The sequence below is a fragment of the Cucumis sativus genome, chromosome 7 (genome assembly GCF_000004075.3).
Source record: "Cucumis sativus cultivar 9930 chromosome 7, Cucumber_9930_V3, whole genome shotgun sequence".
Taxonomy (NCBI): Eukaryota; Viridiplantae; Streptophyta; class Magnoliopsida; order Cucurbitales; family Cucurbitaceae; genus Cucumis; species Cucumis sativus.
In genome coordinates this window covers 8,643,930-8,669,676 of record NC_026661.2, presented here as the reverse complement: position 1 = coordinate 8,669,676, position 25,747 = coordinate 8,643,930, and the positions used below count along the sequence as shown (strand labels likewise).

Sequence of the window (25,747 nt, the reverse complement as noted above, 5' to 3'; positions counted from 1 at the left end):
ACGCTCATCAAGTACATGGTTAGGAAATAAATTCTTGATTAGAAACAAGATTCCTAATATATATAATGTTTCTTTTACATTCACATTACTACATGGTAGTTCTCCATTTTCTTCTTTGTTGTGGTAATGTTGGTTCACAAATGTATGTGTTATGGATGTTGATATTCATGTTGTCTTTGTAGGTTCAACTGGAGTCAACAACTTCATGAGTTTTCTTTCAAAGAACATTTTCAAAGACAAACATTCTCGGTTGGTCGTTTATGCTTCTGCAGAAAATCTTGCTATTTAAAATATTTTTTGATTAAGAGCTGTGTTTCCATACTTGTAAATTGTTGAAACTTGATTGGAAATGTACGAATATTATAAATTGTATTATAGCGTATATATATTAAAGTGTTGGCTATTTTTTTCTATATGGGTGTCAATATTATAAATTCAAAATTGTCATTCTCAGCTACATTATTGTCATTCAAATGGTTCGTGTAATGGTGGAACGACAAGGAGAACAAGAAAAAACTGTAGTAAATTGAGAAATTTACAACAGGAAATAAATGTCGTAATATATGAATTTGTGACAGTTATTAATTGTTGTTAATACGAAAAGAATGACAATTTTTTAACAAAATTAATTGTCACGATTGCCCTATATGTGACAAGAAAAAAATGTCGTCAATAGATAAACAATGACAATTTTTTTAAAAAAATCTGTCACGATTGCCACATATTTGACAGCAAAAAAATGTCTTCAATAGCAAAACAATGACATTTAACTTTATCGAAAAACTGTCACGATTGCACAATTTTTGACTAGAAAAAAATGTTGTCAATAACGAAACAATGACATTTAAAAAAAATAAACTGTCGCGATTGACATATCCGTGACATTTAAAAAATGTCACAATAAACGAATTCGCGACATTTATTTAACCGTCGTTAATACACAAATGATTATAGTTATTTGTTGTCATAAAATAAAATATGACAGTTATTTGATGTCAAAGAATGCTGATTAACGACATTTATTTTATGTCATGAAATAATTTAGTGCAACAGCTTTTTAAAACTATCATGGAAGGACTTCCCATGACTCTCACTTCTATGACTGAAAATTAGACCACCTTTGTTGGAGTGAAATAACAAATTACGGGAGAAATTAGAATACTAACATGGTTGTGAGAACCTGATTCATAACGGGAGTAGTGTGTTAGCTTCCAAATATACACTCATATGTCAACCATCTAAACAATTGTTGAATTTGGTTGTTGGTTGATTTTTTTTTTCTATTTTTGTTCGAGTTTGGTTGAATTTAGAGTTGAATAAATATTTTCTTTTTCGATTCACTCATCCCAATTGAAATTACATACATATAAATATATATATTCTGAATTTGTTTCTTTTAGGAATGTACATGGAGTTTGATATGATCTCGAGTTGAATAAATTTGTAATAGATATCATGAATATTTAATATTTAACATTTGAGTTTTAATGTGATTTTATAGTTATAGACACATGTGGTAGATAAGTTTAAATATTTTAATATAATATGAAAAATTAATAACTTGACAACTTAACTCAATTCAAATTTTTAGGATAAGTTGGATTGGATTAGAGATGCTATTCGAGTCTTTAAACTTAGTAAAAGAGAACTCAATGTATACCCCATAATTTTGGTAACTTCAAGGTTGGAACATGAGAGAGAAATTTTTTATGGTGATTCGGCCGGTCTTCTTCGCAACAATTGACAAAGGTTGGTTCATCCCCTTTTGTATGGGATTGTTGGAAGCTCTATACACATACAACATGGATGAGATGATGACTTAAAGATGGTATTAGTCATTTGTGACTAGCTGGCTTCATGTTTATTTCTTAATGGTTACTTGATCAAGGTTGTTGAAGCTCTGGTTATATGTGCGTGATAGTATTGTTTTCTAAAAATAAGAGCTCCAAACTTAATTGTAGGCAAAAGAAAATACATGTAAGGAAAGAATAATATCTTCAAAACTACTCTAAAATAGGATAATAGTTAGGAAGATGTCGTCTATAATACGCAAAATATTTTGGTTGAACCTAAGTGTGAGTAGAATGTTTTCTTTACTTATTTATTTCATTGAGTACATGAAGTGTTTGGGAAGTGAGTTGGGTCTATCTGGTTCTGCCATGTGGAGTGATGTCATTATAATCTAATCAGTTGTGATATTTTTTTCTATATGAAAAAAGTCAAAGTACTAAAAAGAAAAAATTGTAGCTTTAATTCTATTTTGTAGAAATTTAAAAGAAAGAAAGAAAGAAAGAAGAAGAAAAATCCACCCTCGTTGTGTGTAGGTAGAAAAGTGTTTAGTTTTTTCCTCAAGGAAAACTTGAAGAAAAGTTGGTGTCATTTTTGGAATTGTGTTTCCCTTAATGGTTGAAGAGTCAATTTCGGGCACATTTATTTTTATTTTTCAAAAGCAATTATAGATATTCATTTATTTAGATTTGTTTGATTGAATTTTTATGAATTACAACTTTAATTAAATTTGTAGTGGGCAGTGGGATGGTTGTTATCCTTTTAGTCTCCCAATTTTCACTAAATTGTTTTTTCTTAATAACAATCCCAATCTACTGTTTCTCGATTTTGTTTCGTTTTTATAACATTTTAGATTTTGTTTTTAAAATCTAACTAATACAATCAAATTGATTCCAATCTATTTCAATATTTTCATTTTACCTTTTTATATATGTTATATAGTTATTCATTTGCATTATATAATTTAAATAAGTAGTCAACCACACACACATATATAAATATATTCAAATTTAAATTTAACTTAATACTTCTTTTATAAAAAATCTTAAATTATGATCATAATATTTTGTTGCCTAAAATAACCTACAAATTGGATTAATCTAAAAAAATCAAATATGTTATAAGAAACTAATTATAAATTTGGTATTCTCGGACCATTACGTAAATTTGAGACATTTTCATGTAAAAATCTTAGAAAGGAAACGCACTAATTAAAATACTCCTACAAAACAAACGTGAACATAGTAATCTAACAATATTGAACATTTATGATCCGAGTTATCCACGTTTTCAAAAAACAAACTATCCCTAAAAAATTTCTTTGATTATTTATAAATTAAATTTTAAGAGAACATTTGTGGTAATAAGTTGGTTACAATAGTCCTAGATTGTTAGTTTGTGTTTAAGGGTAGATTATTTTAGTTTTTGTTATAATAGTTTGTGCTTTGATTATTTTTGTAAGGAAAGAAATTAATAAATATTGTAAAATAAAAATAATGATAAATATAAAATATTAAAAGTAATAACAAATTGTAAATAAATGATGTATAGCTAATAGGAAATTTTTAAATAATACTTGTTAGCAAGAGATATTTATTATAATCTGAAGATAGTTTATGTTCAAACACGCTATTTAAAATTAACATATTAAAAAAAAGAGTTTAAAACACATTGAAATTGGTCCAAAATCTAAAAATAACTTTTCAACCCAAAAAAGAATCCAGTTTTTGATGTATAGAGTTATAATGAAGAAAATAGTGGGGAGTTATTAAAAAATAGATCAATTTGGAGGAAATTATAGGTTTTTGGGATTGTTTTTCAGGACAAAAAGGGAATATGAAAAGTTCAAAGCCCTTACATATCAAATTTTCTTTTCTTCTTCATTTTTACTCAAAAAAAAGAAAGAAAGAAAGAAAGAAAAACTAAAAGAGCATTTTTTTCCCACATTTTCACTTGTAATATTTATAACATTGGTTTTGACTTACAACTAAGGTTTAAATGTTTAGTCGATAAAACAATAAAGAGCTAAAGATTTATTTATAACAAAAGAAATCATGTACAGTTTTCAAAATAGGAAAAGAAGTTGCTTAAGAATAACTAAAAATTATATATATATATATATAAAAAAAGAGGAGAGTTGGATGGAGAGAAGAAGTTAGTGAAAGATGAGATTAAATGTGTGAGAAAAGAAAACTGAAATATGTTTTTGTTTTGAGGAAAAAGAAGAAGAAAGGAAAATTAAAAGAAGAGGAAAGGAAAATTTTCATGTAAAAGCATTTTGGACTTTTTCATACCTTATTTGTCATAAAACTCAACTTTTTCAAAATCAATCTATTAAATCTATAATACCCTCAAAATTTATATACTTTTGGTAATTCCCCAAAATTCTCCTACTATCCTTATTTTCTTTTCATTTTCCAAACAACATATTTATGTAACTCAATTATAATTCCAAATAATAATTAAAAAAAAACATCTCCAACTTCTTCTTCCTCTTCAACAATCAACATCTTCTTCTTCTTCTTCTTCTTTGGAGTCTATGAGAGAGAGAAGCTTGGAAAGGGAAATCAGTTTCTCTTCCAAAATCTTCTTCTTCCTCTCTTTTCTCTTTCATTGTTTTTTTTTAAAAAAAAGTCTCAAACACATCCATTTCTATGAGAATCCATGAAAAAAGTTACACAATTGAGTAATACCCAAGCCATGTTTCTGAATTTCCCAAGCTTTTGAAAAGCTAAACACACCGATCATCCTCCATTCTCTCTCTCTCTCTCTCTCCCTCCCTCTCTTCAACCACCATTTTCCGCCATGAACGCCAAAACCCAAGCTCTGTTACTCAAGATCTTCTTCCTTCTCTTCGCTTTCAACACCCTAACTCTCTGCATTTACTTCACTTCCCACTCCAAACCCTCCCCTCCCACTTCCCCTCATCGGAACCCCACTTCCGATAACCGCTTCCCCTTCCCGGAAAACTCACATTCTTCCAAGCCCTGGCCCATCTTACCTTCTTATCTCCCTTGGTCTCCCTCCCCTGTCCCTCCGCGTTCCTGTGAGGCCTATTTTGGCAATGGCTTCACTCTCCGTACAGATCTTTTCAAACCTAAACTCGCCGGGAAACTCGCCGGGTGGTTCCGCTGTTGGTATAGTGAGACTCTTGAGAGTTCGATATGTGAAGGAGGGAGAGTGCGAATGTGGCCAGAGAGGATCTTTATGTCCCGTGGAGGTGAGCGGATTGAAGAAGTGATAGGAAGAAAGGAAGAGATGGAGTTGCCGGAATTTCGCAGTGGCGCTTTTGAGCTTGACGGTGGCGAGGAAAGGGTTCTTGCCGATGAGAAGTTTCTTGATCGGTTTGTACAGGAAGGGGAAGTTCAGAGGCACACTATGCGCGCATTGTTTGGATCGTTTCGAGTTGTTTCTGAGAGTGACTTCGGATGCCAAGAGGTATAATACAAGTTTTTATTGGGGTTTTGAAGCTTTTGTTCTTCCGTTTCTGTATTTGGATGGAGAATTTCATGGGATTATGTGACTTAGGATTTCTTATTACTGACCTCAGAATCAACTTCCGTTTGTTTTTTGGTTTTTGGAGTATTTGTTCTTCCGTTTCTGTTGTTTTTTTAATTTGCAACTGATGGCAATGAAGGACCCATTTCCAGATTAGAGTATTAGTTTTTTATTCTCCATATTTAAACTAAGAATATGAAGTTTCATGGGATTTCGTGATTTGGGATTTCTTATACCGACTTCAGAATCAACATATGTTGTTGTGTTGGGTTTTGGAGCTTTTGTTCTTCCATCTCTACAATTTTTTAATTTCAAAACTGATGGAAGTCCAATTTTAAGATTAGAGTATTAGCTATTGAGTCTCCATGTTTGGTTCAAGAATATTAAATTTTATGGGTTTTGGTGATTTGGGATTTTATATATATATATATATATATATAACTGGGTTCAGAACCAACATTCTGGGAAGCTGGAATTAATTAGTATTTTCTCGGCACATGGTTAAATGTTAATCAATCTAAATAGAGACTTCTTAGTAAGAGAGAACAAATTTAGTAACTGCAGCAAACATTTTGGCTTGACTCTGTTTTTTTTGTTCTCTAATCTAGACTGATATTAATATTATATAATATGCTTTGAATAATAAATTTTAAGTAATCTAATTTCATTTGGACTTTGTCTTTTTTATCATGAGTTTGAGTCAACATTATTGTCTTTTTTCTTTATTAAATTGTTCTAAATGATTTCTGAATCAATTCTGAAAATGAATCAAAGGCTCCATTTTCAGTGGATCGAGGAGCCTGTGCTTCTGGTGACGAGGTTTGAGTATGCAAATCTTTTTCACACTATTACAGATTGGTATAGTGCTTATGTGGCTTCGAGAGTCGTCGGGTTGCCTAATCGACCTCATCTGATTTTCATCGACGGTCATTGTAAGGTACGTCTCTGGATCACTTAGCTTTCTTTCCATTCTTTTAGAATTGAGGCTGCAGTTTATGTTTTGTTTGTTGAGGAGAATATGTTTGGGAAGAAGTGGGAATCTCCAGTTATTACAAAGTAGTGATTGGAGTGGAAAGAGCTAGAGATACGGAATTGGCTATATCTATTGATATCAACTGTTGAAATCTATCTGTTTTTCTTGGAAGAATATGTTTGAATTGGCTGTTTGTTTTCTTCTTCTTCTTCTTCTTCTTTGCTTGTGTAGTCAGAAAGAAAGATTACTAAAATAATGCCATCTTTTGTTGTTTCTCCTCCAATGTTTTAAGACACCTTTGGAAGAGACATGGAAGGCATTGTTTTCAAGTCTTAGATATGCCAAAAATTTCAGCAGTCCGGTTTGTTTTCGCCACGTGATCTTCTCGCCTCTCGGATATGAAACTGCGTTATTCAAGGGTCTGTCTGAGGGTATCAATTGTCATGGAGGGTCATCTCATGATCTTTGGCTAAAACCTGATGACCATAAAACTGCTAGATTATCTGAGTTTGGAGAAATGGTTAGAGCAGCTTTTGGTTTCCCAGTTGACAGACAAGTTGAAAGGTCAACCTCATTCCACAACGTTCTCTTTGTGCGCCGTGAGGATTATTTAGCGCATCCTCGACATGGTGGTAGAGTTGAATCCAGACTTACTAATGAACAAGAAGTCTTTAATGCTTTGCAGAACTGGGCATCTAACCACAGAGAGTGTAGGATAAACTTAGTGAATGGGTTGTTTGCACACATGTCGATGAAGGAACAACTTCGAGCAATCCAAGATGCCTCTGTCATTATCGGGGCTCATGGTGCAGGCCTTACTCACATAATATCTGCCTTACCAAAAACCGTGATCTTGGAAATCATCAGCAGTCTATTTAGAAGACCCCATTTTGCGTTGATTGCTCAATGGAAAGGCTTGGATTACCATGCCATCAATCTCTCAGGATCACATGCCGATCCAGAAGTTGTTATCGAACACCTTTCGCGCATCATGGCGAGCCTTGGATGCTGATAACCTTTTTGCAATTTATCACATTATTCTCTATTACGTATGAGGAGATGAATAGTGGAGGAGAATCCAGCACTCTGTATCTACAAACACACTTGGCTGGATGCTCCCACTTTGACAAGTTTGAGTTTGAAGATACTGATTCACCACTTGTACCTAACTTATCATAGATTTGGTTTGAAGTAAGAGTTTACCAACCAAGCTCAACGACGGCAAAAATTCGGGATATTTAAGCTTCAAAAATGGTATGTATTCTAGTTCTTAAATTCCCTTTTTGAAGTTCTATACATAGCAGAGATCAATTAGAAGCATTCTTTCTTTTCTCTCTAGATTTCATTGTTTGCCCCATGCTCTGTATCTTTAATGATCCTATCAAGTTTCCATCTCTGGTTTGTGTACTTTGCACTTAAAAATTGGCTAAATAATATGGTCTCAGAGAACAGACATCATTTTTTAGTATAAGTAGTTTATAATGTTCTCCCTTATAACACCACTAAAATTGGAAAATTGTCAAGAAATAATACCCAAAGTTTTTCACATTTCACAAATAGCACCCTTCTTGGCCAATGGTTTTTTTGGACTTCCTGGCATCGGTCAAGATGAAGATCAATTCTTACAATTACTCTTACGTAATCTTTCCAAAATCATGTTTCAATGTCCATTCAACTTTGTATTTTACTTTCTCAATGGATTAGATTTGAATGGATATTGAAATTGAGGGTTTGAAAAAATTACGTACATAATCAAATATTATGTAATATTTAGGTAGGTCGATAAGTTCTTCATTCTGAATCTTATCGAGAAATAAAAAAAAAAATTGATGGTTTGAATATGTCATTAAAATTGTTATTTTGGTCTTATATCCATCGGAAGCTAAATGTATTTGGGATGAGTTATTCTTGAGAATTATGGAATAAGTTTTACATGTCATGGGAACATCCCTTAGAATTCAAAGACAGCTTGTACAACTTATAGAACAAATTCTATTTAAGTAAAGTCATGTCATTCCACCATCCCACTATTCAATTGTGTGAAATGTGGTTTTGTGTAGGGATTGAATTGAAAAGAAGTTGGAAGATGATTGCGTAGTTTAGGAAGCAAAAGAGATTGATTTGGAGTTGAGAATATTGAATATGTGGAAGAAGAAGAAAGGTGTTATTATGATATTAAACTAGGAATGAATGAAATGTGTTAGTGTAATGGTCAAAGAGACAAGTGGTAAAAGCAAGTCAAAGATGCTAGAGAGAGAGAGAGAGAGAGCATCTCATTCACAAATTGCCATTTGCTGGAAGGAAAAGGAGTGCATAAGAGAAGAAAAAAGAAAGTGTTTGTTTTCAAAGTCACACACCATATTACAAAGGTGTAGGGATTTGGAGATAGAAATTATAGAATATAGAGAATCATTTTTTCTATATAATATTTGATTTAGGGAGTACATTTCCCAATCTCTGTTACTTTTAAATTGTTTAATTAATTCCTGAATGGAGGAACCACTCCCAAGGCACTGTGAAACATACACTGAATTTCATACTAAATATCAAATTCTACTGTGCCAATTTGCCACTCTCTCCACCTACTTTTCAATCTTATGTGGAATACCTTCTTAAATTACATGTCTATGAAATTAAATTCATATTTACAAATTTTGTACCTAATAATATGTTGGTTAAACCTTTTTTTTTTTTTTTGTTTAAATATTGTAATATTAGAGATGGAAGGATTAAGCACTCTCGATATTTTACATTGTAAGATTTTGAGGTGGTGGAGAGTTGTTAAGATTGAAGTTTCAATTTTGAAATATGGAATTATTTATGGACATTGTGACGTTCTGTTGACTTTTATGTTTCTTGGGCTTCAATAAATATTGTAATAATTATTCTATTGATATGATTTTGCATAGCTACAATAATGTTTTGTATGTCTGCCTGTATTATTTCATTTTTCTTGATGAGAGTTAATATAAGAAAAAAACTGATGTTTCATTTAAAGTAGGTTGTCTCATTTTTAACTAAAATCAACAACCTTAAGTTTGATTTATACGACTTAGAAAGTTGCACAGATACCTAAGTTATAAACATACTTAAAAAATAAGTTTGATCACACCAATTGATAATCTAAAGATATATTGTGACAAAAGCAGTAGACAAATAATTACAAACAACAAAATTAGTTAGATCATCATTGGTTGATCAATAGATCTTCCCACAAAAATTGGAAAGAGTGTGGAGCATCATTCATTTGATCTTCATATAATAGGTGCTTTGGACAAACAAGAAACTGTGGATCTTTTCCTGACTCCTTTTGTCATTCGAACTCAAATGCACACTTTGATGTACCCCAAGATGCAATCCACTCAAGCTGAGTTATTTGCCTATACATCATCTTGAGAACACACAATCCAATATTTCAATATGGTATGACTTTCGTATTCTCTTGCAACCCTAGCAACATCGGTTGGACATTTTTCTTCCTCATGTATATCGGTTGTGCCATTGAAGATTGAAGGAATTGAAACATAACTTCATTGGAAATGGGATTCACCTATATGCATGTTTGTCCTGTGTTATGAGAAGTATTGGACACCATGTCTATAGTAGTCTTTGCATTTACTCCCTTAGCTCTACCATTTCCAAATATGAAAACTCATCACAATTATGAAAGTGTTTGATTCAGATATGTCCAAATAAATAGAGTGTTATCAACTTTATTCTAAGCTTTTGTTTGATATGAATTTATAACCCTACTTTTACTCATTCATCAAATAATAATGTGAAAATCAAGAAGAAGAAAAAAGTGTAAAAGAACGTAAGACTTTCATCAGACTACTCTCTTTTAAGACACTTAAAAACTCAATTAATTAATATTTAATTTTATACATTTAAATATTTTTTTATATTATTAAAACTAATTTGAAATAATTTAAGTGATTTTGAAACCAATAGAAACCATTTAAATGATTCAGAATCAACAATCCATTATGGAACAAAAGTCAATATTTTGTTAGGTTTAAAATCACAAATCTCAAGCTAAGGTACCAAAAATTTAGCTTATCCAACCCTAAAAATAACACAAAGAAATAAGATGTTTTTTATATTCTTAGATTTTTTTTTTTAATTTTGTTTTTCTACATTTTCATTGTATCCAAAATTTGAATTCTAGATTCTAAAAAACATAATTATAATAAATACTTATAAAAATATTTAGAATTATAATAGATGATGTAATAAATACAATTCATTTTTTAAATATAATATGAATTATGTAATCTATTGTAAATTATATAATAATACAAAATAATAATTATATATTTTTAGATTGAATTAGTGATTTGGTCCATTCTAAAAATATAATTTAATTTCTATGGTTTATAACTAAGATTTAATTATTTTAGTTTGATAAAAATCATATAAAATAGTGCTGAAAATGGTCAAATAAAAAAAAAACTATATTAGGTTTTATCAAACTATAAAAAAAACCCTACCTTTCTCTAAATAATAGGAATTTAAATTGCAATTTAGACAATTTTTTTAAACATGAATTATATTCTTAAATTAATTAATAATAACATATTATCGTTAAAATTTTAGTAGATAAGTAAGATTAGTTAATTTATAAATAAATGGTCTTAACCAAATTTTTGAAAACATACAATATAATTTTATTTTTCTTCAATCCCTTATTTTTAAAATTTTATTTTCAATTATTTATCATAGACCATGATCTAAACTATTAAAGATGGATTTGGTTGAGATTTTAAAGTGTTTAATTTTGTAAAAGAAAAACTATCTTGAGAAAAAGATCGTAGTGGTTGACAAATTAGAATAATGAATTTTTTAGAAATTTATTTATAAAATAATTCATCCTACAGAAATCTTAAAAACCAAATTTTTAGAAAATGGTGTTTAGACGATTGACTGAAAATTTGACAATTTTCTATCTTTATGAAAATTACAAAATTGCATTTCATACTACCCTCTCAAATCTTATAATTAAGTTAGTCGTAAGAAACAAAGTATTATTGAAAAAATATCTCTTTTTTTTTCTTTTATTTTGAATAATTACTTAAACAATACAATAAATAAAATCCTGTTTATTTCTAGGGGCATTATTAGTTTTCTTTTCTTTTATCTATTTATTTTTTTAAAAGAAAAAAAAAGAAATAATTATCTTGATTATGAATTTCAATATTAATATACTTCTACTTCTAAAATAAAACTATCTAAAAATATTTAATAGAAAACAAATAATGTTTTTAGTTCTAACTTTACTAATTTCAAAATTTTAAAACAATTAGTTTTTCTTTTTAAAAAATTAAAATATATGTATTTTTTTATGAAATGAGATGATAATGTTTAGTAGTCTTTTATGATAATTTAAATTAAGTACAAACATTTTTGGTGTATGACAAACTAAACAAAATTCATATATAAGCAATTGTAAAATGATGTAACCAAATATGTAAGTGATTAAAAGAAAATGTATTCTTGAAAAACATTTTATTCTTAATTCAATCTAAACTTAACTTTATCATTTAGAGTGATTATGCAATAATGTTAATTGTTTCAAGTGTTTTGTTAAAGATTGATTTTGAATGAGGTTAGTTAAAATCACCTTTTTTAAATCCTAAATTAATTCTTACAGTTACGAAAATCTACTAGATTTTAAAAGTAATCAACTCTTATTTTAGCAATTTTTTTAATTTCAATTTTATTTCTTATAAATTAACATTGATTTTATATAGTCAGTATATTCCTTACAAAATCAATTTTTATATCCTATATTTTCAATGATTTAATTAGTTCAATGACACCAAACTTATCTTAAATAATATCATATTTTTATATAAAAAAAAACTCACATATTTCTCTTATATTTACCCAATAATCATATAAACAAAATATTATAGATCAAACAAAATATAATAAGTTAAAAGAATATATGATTTAGCTTCTAGAGAAATTTCGACCAACAATATATGTCACATCATCACAACAAAAACTGAGTCTATTGTGAAAATTATAATTTGGTCCGTTTTGGATAATTAAACTTTCTCAAACCCAATTTAATTGGGTTGTCAAAAAGAATAGCAAATTATAAGTTTTATTTTGGGAAAATAGCAAAATTAATTTTAAACGGTTAGAATACAAAAACATAAAAATTTAAAAAATAAATAAAACAATCTCTCATATGTCCCTACCAAATCTGAAAAATATAATTGTTCACCTAAAACCCAAATACATGTAATTAAAGTAACATATGCTACATACAATTAAAATCTATGAAAAAAAATCCCGGAAAAACATAAAAATTAGAAAATTTGCCATTAATGGGAAGCTTCACCAAATGCTTGCAAAATTTTAAATCTCTGCAAATGATCATTCTTTTTCTTGGATTTCGATAGCTTATTTTCTTCTTTCATTTGAAACTCAAAAGAAAGTTTGAAATCCATTTGAAATCATTTGTTCATCCTTTTAAAAGATTTCTTCAGAAGCACATCTAGGCATTCCGCGATTATTCCAATTCTCTTCCTCTTCTTTGGTCACTTTACTTTGCACTACTTCAGAAGCACATCTAGACTTTACCCGCTTTACTTTGTACTACTTTCAGAAGAATTTTGCACGTCTTTACCTCATATTCAAGTTATTTCGATATGTCTTCTATTTCTCATGGAAATTTTCGAACGAACTAGTAGTTTCTTTAATTTTAATTAGATTCTTTGACGTCATTATAGTCCTTTAGTTGCCCTCTTGATTCGAAATTCTTGTTTAAGCTCTGTTCATTCAAATTTCTTCTTCGGATATTGCCATGCACAACATAGTTAGGACTGTATTTTGGAAAAGTTGAATATCACCATTGTTGCTGCCTCTGTTAATTTCGAAGGTCCGAAAGAGAGGAATAGTTTGAATAAAAAAAATTGTTTTAAATTATATAATATATATAGAGATAACAATCAATTTGTTTTTATTTTTTATTATTTTTATAAAATAAAATGTATAACAATTATGTCCTCCATTTTAGGAGCAAAAAGAGGGACTTTGAAAATACATTGTATGTGTGATTCAAGGAGCAAGAAGAAGAGGATGAAGAAGAAGATAAAGCTGCAGACCTGAACGTGGAATCAATCAATGAAAAAAACCTTGGAAAAAAGGATGACCATGAAGACGGTGAAGGAAGGGGAGGCATGGCTGGAAGTGGAAACCAAGGCTCTGGAGGGCCAGCTGGTGGACAAACGACATTGACAAAACAAGAAACAATACCTTCCAACAATAAGCGAGATGGAGAGCAAACATCGTATAAGGTAATTTATAAAATAAATTATACTACATTTTGTTGAAACTGTTTATAACATATGTTTGAAACTAAAATGTGTACAAAATTGTAATAGGCCATAGAGGATGCAAATGAAGAAATAAACTAGCTGATCAAGTCAATTGATACAAAAATTATATATGATGAAATAAACAAGAAGAAAGAAGACAAAATACAAATGGTATAGTGAAAGATCAAGGATTATGAATTATTATTACATTGAATTTCTGACATTAGATAGGTTATACTATCATCAATAATATGTATATCTTGTTGTTGTGAAATAGATCTATCTGTTTATAAGCATCAGTGAATGTATATTTCTATAAACTATATAATTGATATCTATATAATTTGTGGTTGGATCACTTAATTGATGGGTTGATTATGGTGTATGTGTAAGTGAAACATATACCATAATGGAACGTGTATCTGTTTATTAGCATCAGTGACGAAATACAGTGTATTTGGGATGAATGGAATATGTATGTGTTTGAATATGCGTTTGACGACGGTATGAAAAATCATATATTATGCAGGCTTATTATGTAGGTTATACTGGGAGCAATTGTATCTATACAAGCTTATTATGAGAAATGGTATCTGACTAATAACATTAGTGACAAATAACAAGCTTATTATGGTTATACTACGAACTATGTATTTGAATCCTATTTAATTTATGGGTTGAGTACTCTATTGTTGAGCTAAGAAATGCGTTTATAAAATATTAGTATGCACATGGTGAATCCTCCTTGAGTTCGATAGCAAGCATAATGAAAAAAGTGCACCCAAACTTTGGAAGGAAAAAAAGAAAAACAACAAATGACAAAGATAATAAGATAAATAATATGAAAATCGGGTTCACAACTTCGAGCATGGTATATTTAAACTTTCTTATACTACCAAATTATAGATTAAAGAAAAATTTTCAAGTGAGGAGAGACTCTCAAATATAGACGAAAACAATCCAGCAACAAGGCTTATATTAAAACACGTAGGAATACCCTGTACTACAAGATGCCTAATTATACTGTGTAAGGTATAAATCATATCTTTTTAATGCAGTACATTTTTTTTTAGTTGAACACAACCAAGGAAGATTTGATAAAGATGGTAGAGGATAGGAAAAAACGATTGAAGGTATCAATTGATAAGCAGTACAAAGAGATTAAGTCAATGACAACCCGAATAAGGATAGATGCAGTAAGAGAGAAAACAAGCACATCATCGAACAACGAGAATGAGAATGCTTATCCAGACATGTCATCATTTGATTTGCATATGGGTCAAGCTTAATAATTTGTCATTAAACATTTATGTTATGGGCTTTTCAATTTATGAAATGATCTTTTGTTTTGTTGGTTTATTTACATTGGAACAATATATTCGTTTATTTAATCAAAATCTATTATTATTTTTAGATACATGAATGAATCTTAAATACACTGTATTTGTTATTAAAGTCATTAAAATTTGAATAAAAAGTTTGGATGTACTTCAAAATGGGTAAATCTGAAATGCGTGTATAGAAATATAACATGATTGTTCAAAATACCCAATATGTTCGATTTACACAATAAAATAATATATGTCATGACTTCCACATTATGATAATCTCCATGTATTTGGTTTGAAAGTTATAATAATTAAGTTTAAAACATACAACATACAATATAGTATACCTTCAAATTGAACATGCTTAAGTAGCCATAAAATATAAAAAATACTCTGCATGTTAATGAAAAAGGACAAATTTTATAGGAATTAACCATTCGAATTCGATTTACAAATGAAGGAAAAATCAAGTGATAAAGAATTGTAACTAATACTTATAGAAATTATTGAATAGTAACCTAATGTTGAATGGGTTCTTTACAAGACTTACAATTGTGACCTCGTTGACCACATGTGCTGCAATGAATAGTCACAATTTTCTCTAAAAATGACAAAAATCTCTTTTTAGGCCTTCCAGCTGGACGTCTGACCTGCAGCGGAAGTAGTCCATTATTGCCACCATGGTAGCTGTTCCTAATTTAGTCTACACTACCAATAGGACGTGTTGTCTTCTTATACAACAAGTTTATCAAATTTGAAACATAATGAAACCTATCAGTGTACGTATGCAAATTAAGATTCCTTGTAGAAAGTGCAATACATGCATGTGAGCAAGGGATCAAATCAATGTCTCATTGACGACATGAGCACGTGCAAGCCAAAATATTGACGACGTATTGTTCCTTACGATGGTGGACTTCCAATTCATGTTGATCTACAAGATATATATGTCAAATTGTTAAATCCAATGTCATTCACAAATAAGTGTGTAGATAATCATTGCAATTATTTTTCAAGTGTCAAACATCTTACATTCATTGAGTGACTTTCCTTTAAAGATTTTCAAATAATATCTTCGGTATATATTGATAGTTCCATGAGTTGAAAATTCCATTTAGTGTGACGTTCATAGAAGATAGAACCATCTTTGAACCAAACTACGAATTGATTCTAAAAGTTCAATTATAGGTAATTCTCGGGATTCTTTCAATGTAGAATTCATGCTTTCATAAATGTCGGTTGTAATAACTGAGTATCTCTTTCTCCTAAAAAATGCCCTAACTCACATATGTCTTCCAATAGCTTCCAACTCATGCCTAATTGATGGAGAGAGATGGTCATGTTCTCTCATGTAGTACTCAAACATCAACGGGGTATAAGCTTTAGCACAACTATGGAATGATTCCTCAATATAAAGCGACTTATGGTTCTTTTTCAAGTTCTTGTACAAATGGAATGCACATAATCTATGCTCAGCTAATTCATACGCCACATTAAATTCATTTTCTATACTCTTGTGAGCACCAGATACAATTATCATTTCATTATTTTCTCCAAAAACAACTTTAAGATTGCGAAAAAACCATGCCCATGACAAGTCATTCTCTGAATCAACCACAACAAAAGCTAGTGGCACAGTTTGAGAATTTCCATCAATAGTGCAAGTAAAAATGAGCGTACCAAGATATTTGTTCTTCAACGTTGCACCATCAACTGAAATAACTAGCACACAATAATTCCATGCATCAATTGAAGCTACAAGTGCCATGAAATAAAACTTAAATCAACCTTCATCATTTGATTCTTCAGCCGTATACGTTCCTAATAACAATGCAATAAACACAATATCACAATTACAATGTAATTTCAAAATGACCAATAAAACTAATAATAAATATAGTGTATTTGATATATAGAATATACTTGGGTTGTTTCTAATCAATGCATCCGTGAATGCTTCCTACATTGCATACGAGTCCTCTAGGGTACCCCTAATGGAACTCAATGCAATCTCACGTCCTCTCCAAGCCTTATCATAACTTACATTTACTCCGTGATTAATCTTCATGTAATTAATAACATCAGAAGGGTGACATGGAGCCTTGTCATTCATTTTGAAAAATGACTTTGTACACACATAAACAATCTAGGATGTTGCTTGTCTGTGATCGTTTTTAACAATGTCAACAACACATTAGTGGATATCTATACACTTACTAACAATCTAAATATCACTTTTTTTAACACAGAAGCACGTAAATACCATGGACAAGATATATCTTTACATCGAATGTCAAACGATGTGCGATTGGATCTAACTGCAACAAATTCAAAACTATTGTTCATGACCTACAAATAAATCACTTTCTTCAATACTAACTTAGTTATGAACTTTACTTCAACCTTAATAGGTATTCCAGAATTTGGTAAATCAAACGAATCAACGTCAATAATCCCTGATACATTATGTGAACGTTGATGTCTAGTTACTTCATAGTTCAAATACGGTGTATTTCCAACCGAACCTGCAGGTGCAAAATCAACAACCACAACTAAATTATTATCGAGGGATTTCGACATAACCAACATAACACAATACACATCCTTATCTTCAACGACCAAAAGAAGGTTTGAATTGTTGCATCCATCCCAATAAAGAGTCCCTCGACACACAAAAAGATCCGAAGATGGAAAAAGTCTACCTTGAATGCATTGTATGAATCCTTGAAACGAAGATGAACATGAAACGTATACATCAATCATGCGGTAGTAAATATATTGGAAAGATTCCACCCATCTACCATCGAAAACAGTCTTCACACGTTGCAGTGCCATGACAAATAACACCAAAGGATAAAAGTAAAAGAAATCCAACACAACCGTACAATAAAGTCGAAGCCAGCTGTAAAAAATATTCGATCAAATGAAAATAAAATTGAATATTAGTATAACTTTTTTAAAAAAATCTCATAAAAAACTATTCAATATAATTGGTAAAATTAAATAAATATTCAGATAAAAATCACACTATTATCACTCTATGGGATATTAACATTTAAAATCAATTTTTTAGTATTTTGTCGGTTCCAAATCAAAACTTAAAATCAATTTTTAAATAACATTTGCGAAAAATATACAAAGGATATTAACAAGATTATCCTAAAATTTTGAAATTATGTTTGCCATTATTTTAGAGAAATGAATCAATTTTACCAAATTTTGGAAATCTTTCCACTAAACTTTTAAATTCAAATAATAAAATAAATATTTATGACTATATATAATCCAAAAATATTGAATTTATGTTTGCACTTATTCCATGGGAAGATAGTGTGAAAGAATTTGAAATTGTTTTAAAATCTAAAATTATTTTAAATTATTATTATAAATATGAAAAGTGTTTATTATGTATATGATAGAATAAAATGTTAATAAATATTAACCAACTGTTACCAAACCTACCCTGAAGAAATTATGTTATCCATAATTTGATGGATAGCGAAAAGAATATGAATGAAATAGTTATTACTATATATATATTATGAATTTATAATAAATTGTTAATTACTTGACTTGAAACCTACAAATTCGAAAATCTGGTATAAGTTGCATGCATAAATCTAGGGGATCGTGATTCAATGAGATCCATCATGAAAATAAATATTTATTTAATATTTTTATAAAACTGATTGGCAAATACCCTGTATTCGGATAAGAATTTTCCGAAAATAAAGGGGTAAATCGACTGAAAAAAGTAAAAAAATGTCTACATGAGGCAGTTTTGCTATAAATCAAAATATTTTTGGAATTTTCTATTTTCCAATTTGTTATCAATTATTTTGCTATTCTCATGGCCTTCTCAATCTAGTTCCCATAAGCCCATAATAAAAAATTGTGTTGAATAAGAGATTGAATTTGAATCCAAGTCCAAGCCCAAGTCTGTCAGACAACTGAAACTAAACTCACCTAAAGCCTATGGAAATTATCTATAAAAAGAGATCATGTTCGAAGTACTACAACCCTAAGATTATAACTCTCAACATTTGGAAGTTCTGATTATCACCTTCTAGGTCAAATTGACCTCAAGTTTACAACTTCTAAAGATTAAATACTTGGATGAAACACTCACAAGTTCTAAAGACTGAAACTTTGAATCTCTCAAATTTTGAACACTAAGACTCTTAACTTCTTAAGTGGTAAAGTTCATTGATGTGTATCAAGCAAGTGTACCTGATCAAGTTGTAATAATAAAACAGTTTGGAAGACCGAGTATTGTCCTTAAGGATCAAATTTTGGTTTTCAATTTAGCTATTCTAGAATTGAGTTAATTTATCTAAATCGATGATAATTAAGGTTGGATTTCTTTCAAGAATATGGATTAAGAAAACAAGAATAAAAGTAATGAAAATTCAAGATATGGAATTTTCTTAGGGTGATGAATCCATTACTTATTTCATTGGTTTAATAAATTAACATATTACTTATTTCGTTGGTTTAATAAATTCACACTGAGCTTCACATGGAACTCTCACAATGGGCTTCACATGCCTTCCATTTTCATAAACATAGTTGCAAATATAACAAAAACAAAAAAGGAGAGTTTGCTAAAAATAGTAAAAACATTTATGATAATAGAGCTCATGTCATTTACATTTTTAAAATTGTAAAAATAGCAAATTTAAAAGCAAATTAGCTTCAAATTACCATATGATTATCGTCTGATTACTGTCATATTTGACAAATTTGTAATATGCAAAAATAGGTGTTATGAACTGTTTTTTCTAAAAAATTTTTTGTCATCTAATGCAATTTTCCTTTTAAAATTGTAAATATAGCAATAAAAGTCTATGAATGATAAACCTTAAGGGGTTGTTTGGATTGAGGGAATAGGGATGAGAATAAAATGCTAGAAATAAATTATATGTCTGGGATAATAATACCTGGGAATAAGATGTCTTGAAATTAATTATACCTATGTTTGGTTGTGCAGGAAATGTAATCACAATCGTTTACCATACAACCTCCTACACGATCATTTAGCTTTCTATACGATTGTTCAACATCTTACACGATTTTTTTAGCTTTTTAAATGACCGTTTACCCTCTTACATGATCGTGTAGCTAACTTTCTACCTTCAAACGATTGTTTACGTTTTACATGATCGACTAACTTTTCATATGATCGTGTAACTTCCTATACAATCGTTTAACAAAATACTCCTTTAAAACTTAATGATAGTGATTTTGAACAAATCATTCAAATTAAAATGAAATTAAAGTCGTTAATCCATAGATCCACAAGAAACAACAATACCATCACCTCCCCAAAACATCCTCCACAAGCAAACAAGATCAAAACGAGAAATCAACAATTTCTCTCTTTAAACTAGAAATCGACTGAATGAGAGAGAAGTAGCAATAGAAGTTTATCACCGATAGACATTAATATTGTTATATTTAAAATGTTGCTATACACTTAATTATTATTTCTAAAATACTACCTATTATAAGTACCCATTTCCATATCATTGTTAGGTACATTGAAGCTCAACCACTAACCTAGTAACACGAGAATATCGAGGAAAGAAAAAAAAACAAAAAAAGAAAGGGAAGAATGAGTTAGAAGAAAAGTAAGTAGACCCCTGTTTATAGTGGAAGAACTCCAATTCAAATGGGCTATTTGGAACGATTTGGTGGATGAGCTCAAATTATAATTGAAAAATCTTAACAAAGTTAATATTTCAAAGTTTAATGCAAAATCAAAATTAGAATGTAAAATTAAAATCATATTCCTAATTCAAGCTAAGATTCAAGTTTCTATCAAATTTTAAAACCTTTCAAAGTGGTGCCTTGAATCAAAATATTGATTCACTTCAAGTTTCACCAAATCAAAGTGGAAGTAAAGAAATGATGAAGTCAAAATTATACTTCACATTCGCACGAAGAATTGAGCATATTCCAAATCTCTAGAAAATGTTAGAATTTGGGATGTTACTCAAAATTTATTTTAAAATTAAAGTAGGGCATTTTGGAGTTCAACGCTAGTTAAGAATTTTCGTGAAATTTTCTAATTGAACTTAATTAGTGGGTTACAAGTGAAAGTTAAGTTTAAGTATGACTAAGAGAATTATTAAATTGACATATGTAGCATTTCATGTAGAAGTTGGCCATCTAAGAGAGCTTAAGGAGTGACTAATCCAATTTAGGATTAGTATAAATAGGAGAAGACGGCATGTTAATACTAATCCCAAGAGAAAGAGCTAAAGTGTTGTGCTTCTATTAGGCAAGAAGAAGTTTGAGTTAGGTATTCAAAGGAGAAAGAAGTTAGTGTATTGAGTAATTTTCTAAAGATGCTTAAGAATTTTAAAGCTTTTCTTCTAAGTTTTATGTTGTCTTGTATATTGAAATACACGTTAATGTTTATAAGAAGTATGTTTTCTAAAGAAAGTTTTTTTTTTTTTTATGTTATGTTTTCAAGTTAAAGTTTCATGATTATTGATTGTATGTTATGTTTACGAGCAAACCATTAGTCTTATTTCTATCACTATCAATGAGCTAGCTATTTTGTTGCATATAATGAGTCAAGGAAATCACGGGGTGAAAGGACCACATGGTGATAAGAAGATAACCAATGCGTAAAAGGAGCATATTGGGTTAGCAAGCTTGAGCAACATGAAATTCTCCAAGGGTTGTTGTTGATGAAAAGGCCATCACAATAGTCTATGTGTTAGAATGGTTCATGTTCTTGGCGAAAGGAATATGAAAGACTAATGTGTGACTTATGTTTTCTTGAATAAGGTGTTATAAGTACGTTTTATGACATGTATTTCCCAAAAGGTTTTACAAAATTACATCACTCACTAAGTTTTTAACTTATGGTTCAAGTTTCTCTTCTCCAGATTACCAGGCGTTAAGGTCAAGTTAAGAAGGATAAGACGAGTTACTATGCGTAAAGGTGTTAGTCAGGAGTTTAAGCTTGAAGGAGCTACACTAGACATCAGAGATTTTAAGTTTATTTTACGGTTCATATATTTAAGAAAGCATATAATATGTACATTTGGAACACATATTGTTTAAGTAATAAAAGAAGTTTGTTGTTATCATGTGTTGGATGTTCTTATCGCTCAATAGTTAAAAGTTAAGTTGGAACTAGGCGTTAAAGCTAAGGTCCAAGGTCTTAATTTGCACATTCTGACATTTTGCTTGAGGTGCTAGGGCTAATAAGGTAGCATTCTTGTGCCGCAACAAGAGGTTCAAGACTCGTAAGGGGACGATCTCGAAATTTTAAAATTCAAAATAAAAATATGTTCAATACAATTTTGATAATGGATGAATATATTTTTATTTTGAATGTAAAATCTAAACTATATTGTTTGGAACATTTTTGTAGTGAAAAATGTAAATGTTGAGAATTAGAGAAGGTAAAATTGTAAGAGACACAAAGACCAAAATACCCTCGCTTGTGTATCAAAATTTCAACTCCACCGCTCATTTCTGCTCGGAGCTTCACCTCGGAAACTTCAAAGCTCTGGGCGGCCAGCCAAAATCTGAATTGACGTTCAAATTGGAATTTTCATTCCCCCATTCTCACACTCCCAAGTCCCATAAGGTTAAAGCCCTCGAAATTCAAATCCCAATTTTGTCAACTCTTTACTCATCTGTTTCTTCCACAACTGTGAACATTTGCACGAATTTGTATTTTAAAAAAATCCCAAGAATCGAATCCTCAGAACAATCGTACTGTTCACGATGAGTTTCTCCATGATGGGTTCTTCGGGATGTGAAATTTTGATCCGAAATTCTCACCAGAAGACTGTGAAGTTACAGTTGTTCCATGAAAAAGAGAAGCAGATGGTGTTCAAGTTCTCCAAATCTGGCTGTAACCCTGCGAGAGCTCTACTTAGTAAGCATGAAGCGACTGAGTTTGAAGAGAGGACAAGTCCCATCGAGGTGCTTTCACTTTCCCCACACTTTTTGAATCCTGTATTTGTTTCTTCTGAAACCTCATGATTACTTCAATTTACTTTTTATTCTATGATATGTGAATTACAAATGTCTATATCTAGTAAATATATCAATGAGGACAAAGTGTCCAGATCCATGGGATTCACAAGAAACTACAGTTATTGTCTGTTTCAGTACATGGGATTTGTTGGGTTTTTGAAGTTATGGAACTGAAATAATGTTAAGAGTTTTAACATATTTTAGCCTTTTCTGCTGGGCTGTCATTGTGTTGTTATTTCCATTTCCCCATTTCTTTGATTGTGGAGTTCAATGGAGCATTCTTACAATTGGAGCGGTTTTAGTTAAAATCTAAGAGTTCAGAATCAAGTTGGTTCTACCTTAATTTGACTATACCAATGTGTCTTGCTTTTTTGCTTGTTCCTTGTCGAAAAGGAAATCAATAGATCTATTACTACTTAATGATTCAACCGATCTCCTGTTTTTGGTGAAAGATCAAGAGAGGATCTAACTCGATCACGAGAGAGAACACGGAGAAATAACCATAATTCAAATACCTGGGATAAGGATTTCCTGAACTCGAATAGGAAGTTCCCATTGGTCATGTTTTCTTTTTTCTTGATATGTTCATGATACATAGGTCAAAGTTAGTTGCTCACTGCATAAAGAGATTGTATGTTTCTTGCTAGGGATGTCAGTCAGTTCACTGTTTCCTTTTTTCTATGTTGTGGCAGGCGTCAGTTGTGCATCTTGAATATGTTATTTGTACTTTTATCTTTTACGCTTTGCTAGTGAAATATGACAGTTTATATTTGATTCTATCTTTCTTAATGAAGTTTATTATCTTTAGATTTTATCTTTAAAGGTCAAAACATCTTTTAATTTTAACAATGACTTGTTTATCCATCACTTTGGACTGTAAACATGAACAGGGATGAAAATAGTACCCCTCTTGTAGTCGAGCTGCTGTTGTTTAGAGATTTGTTATTTCGGTTACGTTTTTAAGTGTTCCAATGGCTTGGTAAGACAGGCTAATTATGTAGGTGCCGGTTTATGTTGAGTATTTATTATGGCTGGGTTTGAGCATTTTTGGTTTGGGTATTGGCATCCTCTTGTGCCCTTTTGTGACTATTTGGCTTTTGAAACTTTCTAACTTGATTTTGAAGAGAATATTACTCTCATATTTAATTTTATTTAACTTCCAGCTAACTATGAGAGTGAACAGTGAGTCGTTTCCTTGATTTGATTTTTTCTTTGTAATACAATCCTTGAGTGATCAGTAAGCTGTTTCCTGATTGAGGTCTTGGATATTGTTTTACCTTGCCGAATAGTTGTTTATCTATTGTTTTCTGTTGTATTCAAGGTCAGAACGGAGATATCAAAATGCTATGAATTAATAAACAGATTAGGGAAAGGAGTTGTTTATCTTGGATCTTCAAGAATGGGGCCTGATCATGCTCATTACAAGCAAGCTTTCGAATTGAGTAGAGAGGTAACCTATTTTCCATCTTTATCTTTAATTTTAGAGGAAAACACAGAACGATAAACTGATAGATACCAAAGTTCAATCCTTTCAAGTTGGGTTGAATGTTAAGGAACAGAACATCCAAGTTAGTTGCATATGTAACCTTTGACTGTATGAGTATTTCTCGATCCATGCTATGCAGATTTCAGAACTTTTGGATTGCACTACTTGGTCAGGTGTCGGTCCGGGTCTTATGGATGCAGTTACAAAAGGTGCTTTACAGGCAGGAAACCCCGTAGGCGGATTCAAAATCGGTAGAGAATCTGGTGAATGGACATCCTCAAAGTTTCATCCATACCTACCTACAGAAACTTATTTTACTTGCAGGTGATAGAGCTATATTCCATTAATTATCTGATAGTCATAGTACACAGCGAACAATGCTGCTTGAAATGCTTTATATAATACAGGTTCTTCTCTGCAAGAAAGCACGGGCTTGTTGATGCTGCAGTTAGAAGCTGTAGTTCTGATAGGACTGCTTTTGTTACTCTTCCGGGCGGCATTGGTACTTTCGATGAGGTGTTTGAGATTCTAGCTTTGATTCAGCTTAGAAGAATAGGGTCAAAACTTCCAGTTCCGTTCCTATTGATGAATTACGACTCTTTCTACTCAAAGTTACTCGAATTTTTTAACGATTGTGAAAACTGGGGTACCTTGGCAAAGGGAGAGGTCGATTCTCTTTGGAAGGTCTGTGACAATAACGCGGATGCTGTGGCGTACTTGTCTAGTTTTTACAGTTTGTGTGATCAAGATAGAGTGAAGAATGAAGTTGGATTGGAAAGCACACATTGAACTTAAAGAGGAGTTGATTGAAATAATTTGTGAGTGTAAATTAGAGTATGGCTTTCTTCTCTCTACCCTTGTATTATTCTACAATAGCAATATACCATTGATAGTTTGGAGGGATCGTAGGATATGGGAATCCCTTGTTAATTAGAAAAGAATTGTGCTTTGTATCATTGTTCTGTGTTGAATCGTATGCATGTATATGCATTCAATCGTTAGTCCTTACAGTTAACATTTTTTTTTCTTTAAAATGATTTTAGTTCCGAAAATTGATTCTGCAAATCCCAAATTACCATCCGGAGTCAAACTAGAGGAGAAGAAAGAAAAACTTTAAAGTTAAAAGCAATTTTTTAGTCTTTCAAAAAATGTGGATTTTGAAGTTTTTTCTCCATAAAGTGATTAGAATCACTTTTTTTTCCTTTTGTTCTTCTTCTTTTTTAATTGTTATAAAACAATAATTGAAAAGAAAACTATTACCTTTAAATTGATTATTATAAAAGTATATATATATATATATGTGGGGCATTTTTTAAAATAGCAAAATAAAATAAAATATTTA

General features: G+C 30.6%; 2 protein-coding genes across 4 annotated transcripts; both read left to right on the top strand.

Annotated features, from left to right (window-relative positions):
• Window positions 1-4,252: 4,252 nt before the first annotated feature.
• Window positions 4,253-9,086, top strand: LOC101217309 (beta-1,2-xylosyltransferase). 2 transcript variants are annotated; one of them, XR_004218376.1, is made up of 4 exons: window positions 4,253-5,226; window positions 6,074-6,223; window positions 6,552-7,513; window positions 8,320-9,086. XR_004218376.1 is itself a non-coding variant. In XM_004150207.3 (3 exons), the coding sequence occupies exons 1-3, from the start codon at window positions 4,594-4,596 to the stop codon at window positions 7,269-7,271; spliced, it is 1,503 nt and encodes a 500-aa protein (XP_004150255.2). In that variant the 5' UTR covers window positions 4,253-4,593; the 3' UTR covers window positions 7,272-7,727. The 2 variants fall into 2 exon arrangements, 1 of the variants encoding a protein (XP_004150255.2); XM_004150207.3 differs by lacking the exon at window positions 8,320-9,086 and having other exon boundaries at window positions 6,552-7,727.
• A 13,322-nt stretch (window positions 9,087-22,408) lies between these two features.
• Window positions 22,409-25,420, top strand: LOC101207783. Of its 2 annotated transcripts, none has more exons than XM_004151416.3 (4): window positions 22,409-22,865; window positions 24,241-24,369; window positions 24,545-24,729; window positions 24,813-25,420. In XM_004151416.3, the coding sequence occupies exons 1-4, from the start codon at window positions 22,665-22,667 to the stop codon at window positions 25,192-25,194; spliced, it is 897 nt and encodes a 298-aa protein (XP_004151464.1). In that variant the 5' UTR covers window positions 22,409-22,664; the 3' UTR covers window positions 25,195-25,420. The 2 variants fall into 2 exon arrangements, with proteins under 2 accessions (XP_004151464.1, XP_031744256.1); XM_031888396.1 differs by having other exon boundaries at window positions 22,736-22,865; window positions 24,246-24,369.
• Window positions 25,421-25,747: the final 327 nt, after the last annotated feature.

Coding starts and splice junctions, on each gene's coding strand:
- LOC101207783 (XM_004151416.3), top strand. CDS start 22,665: ATGAGTTTCTCCATGATGGGTTCTTCGGGATGTGAAATTTTGATCCGA. Junction 24,370..24,544: donor CTTTCGAATTGAGTAGAGAG/GTAACCTATTTT, acceptor CATGCTATGCAG/ATTTCAGAACTTTTGGATTG. Junction 24,730..24,812: donor GAAACTTATTTTACTTGCAG/GTGATAGAGCTA, acceptor TATATAATACAG/GTTCTTCTCTGCAAGAAAGC.
- LOC101217309 (XM_004150207.3), top strand. CDS start 4,594: ATGAACGCCAAAACCCAAGCTCTGTTACTCAAGATCTTCTTCCTTCTC. Junction 5,227..6,073: donor GTGACTTCGGATGCCAAGAG/GTATAATACAAG, acceptor CTCCATTTTCAG/TGGATCGAGGAGCCTGTGCT. Junction 6,224..6,551: donor TCATCGACGGTCATTGTAAG/GTACGTCTCTGG, acceptor CAATGTTTTAAG/ACACCTTTGGAAGAGACATG.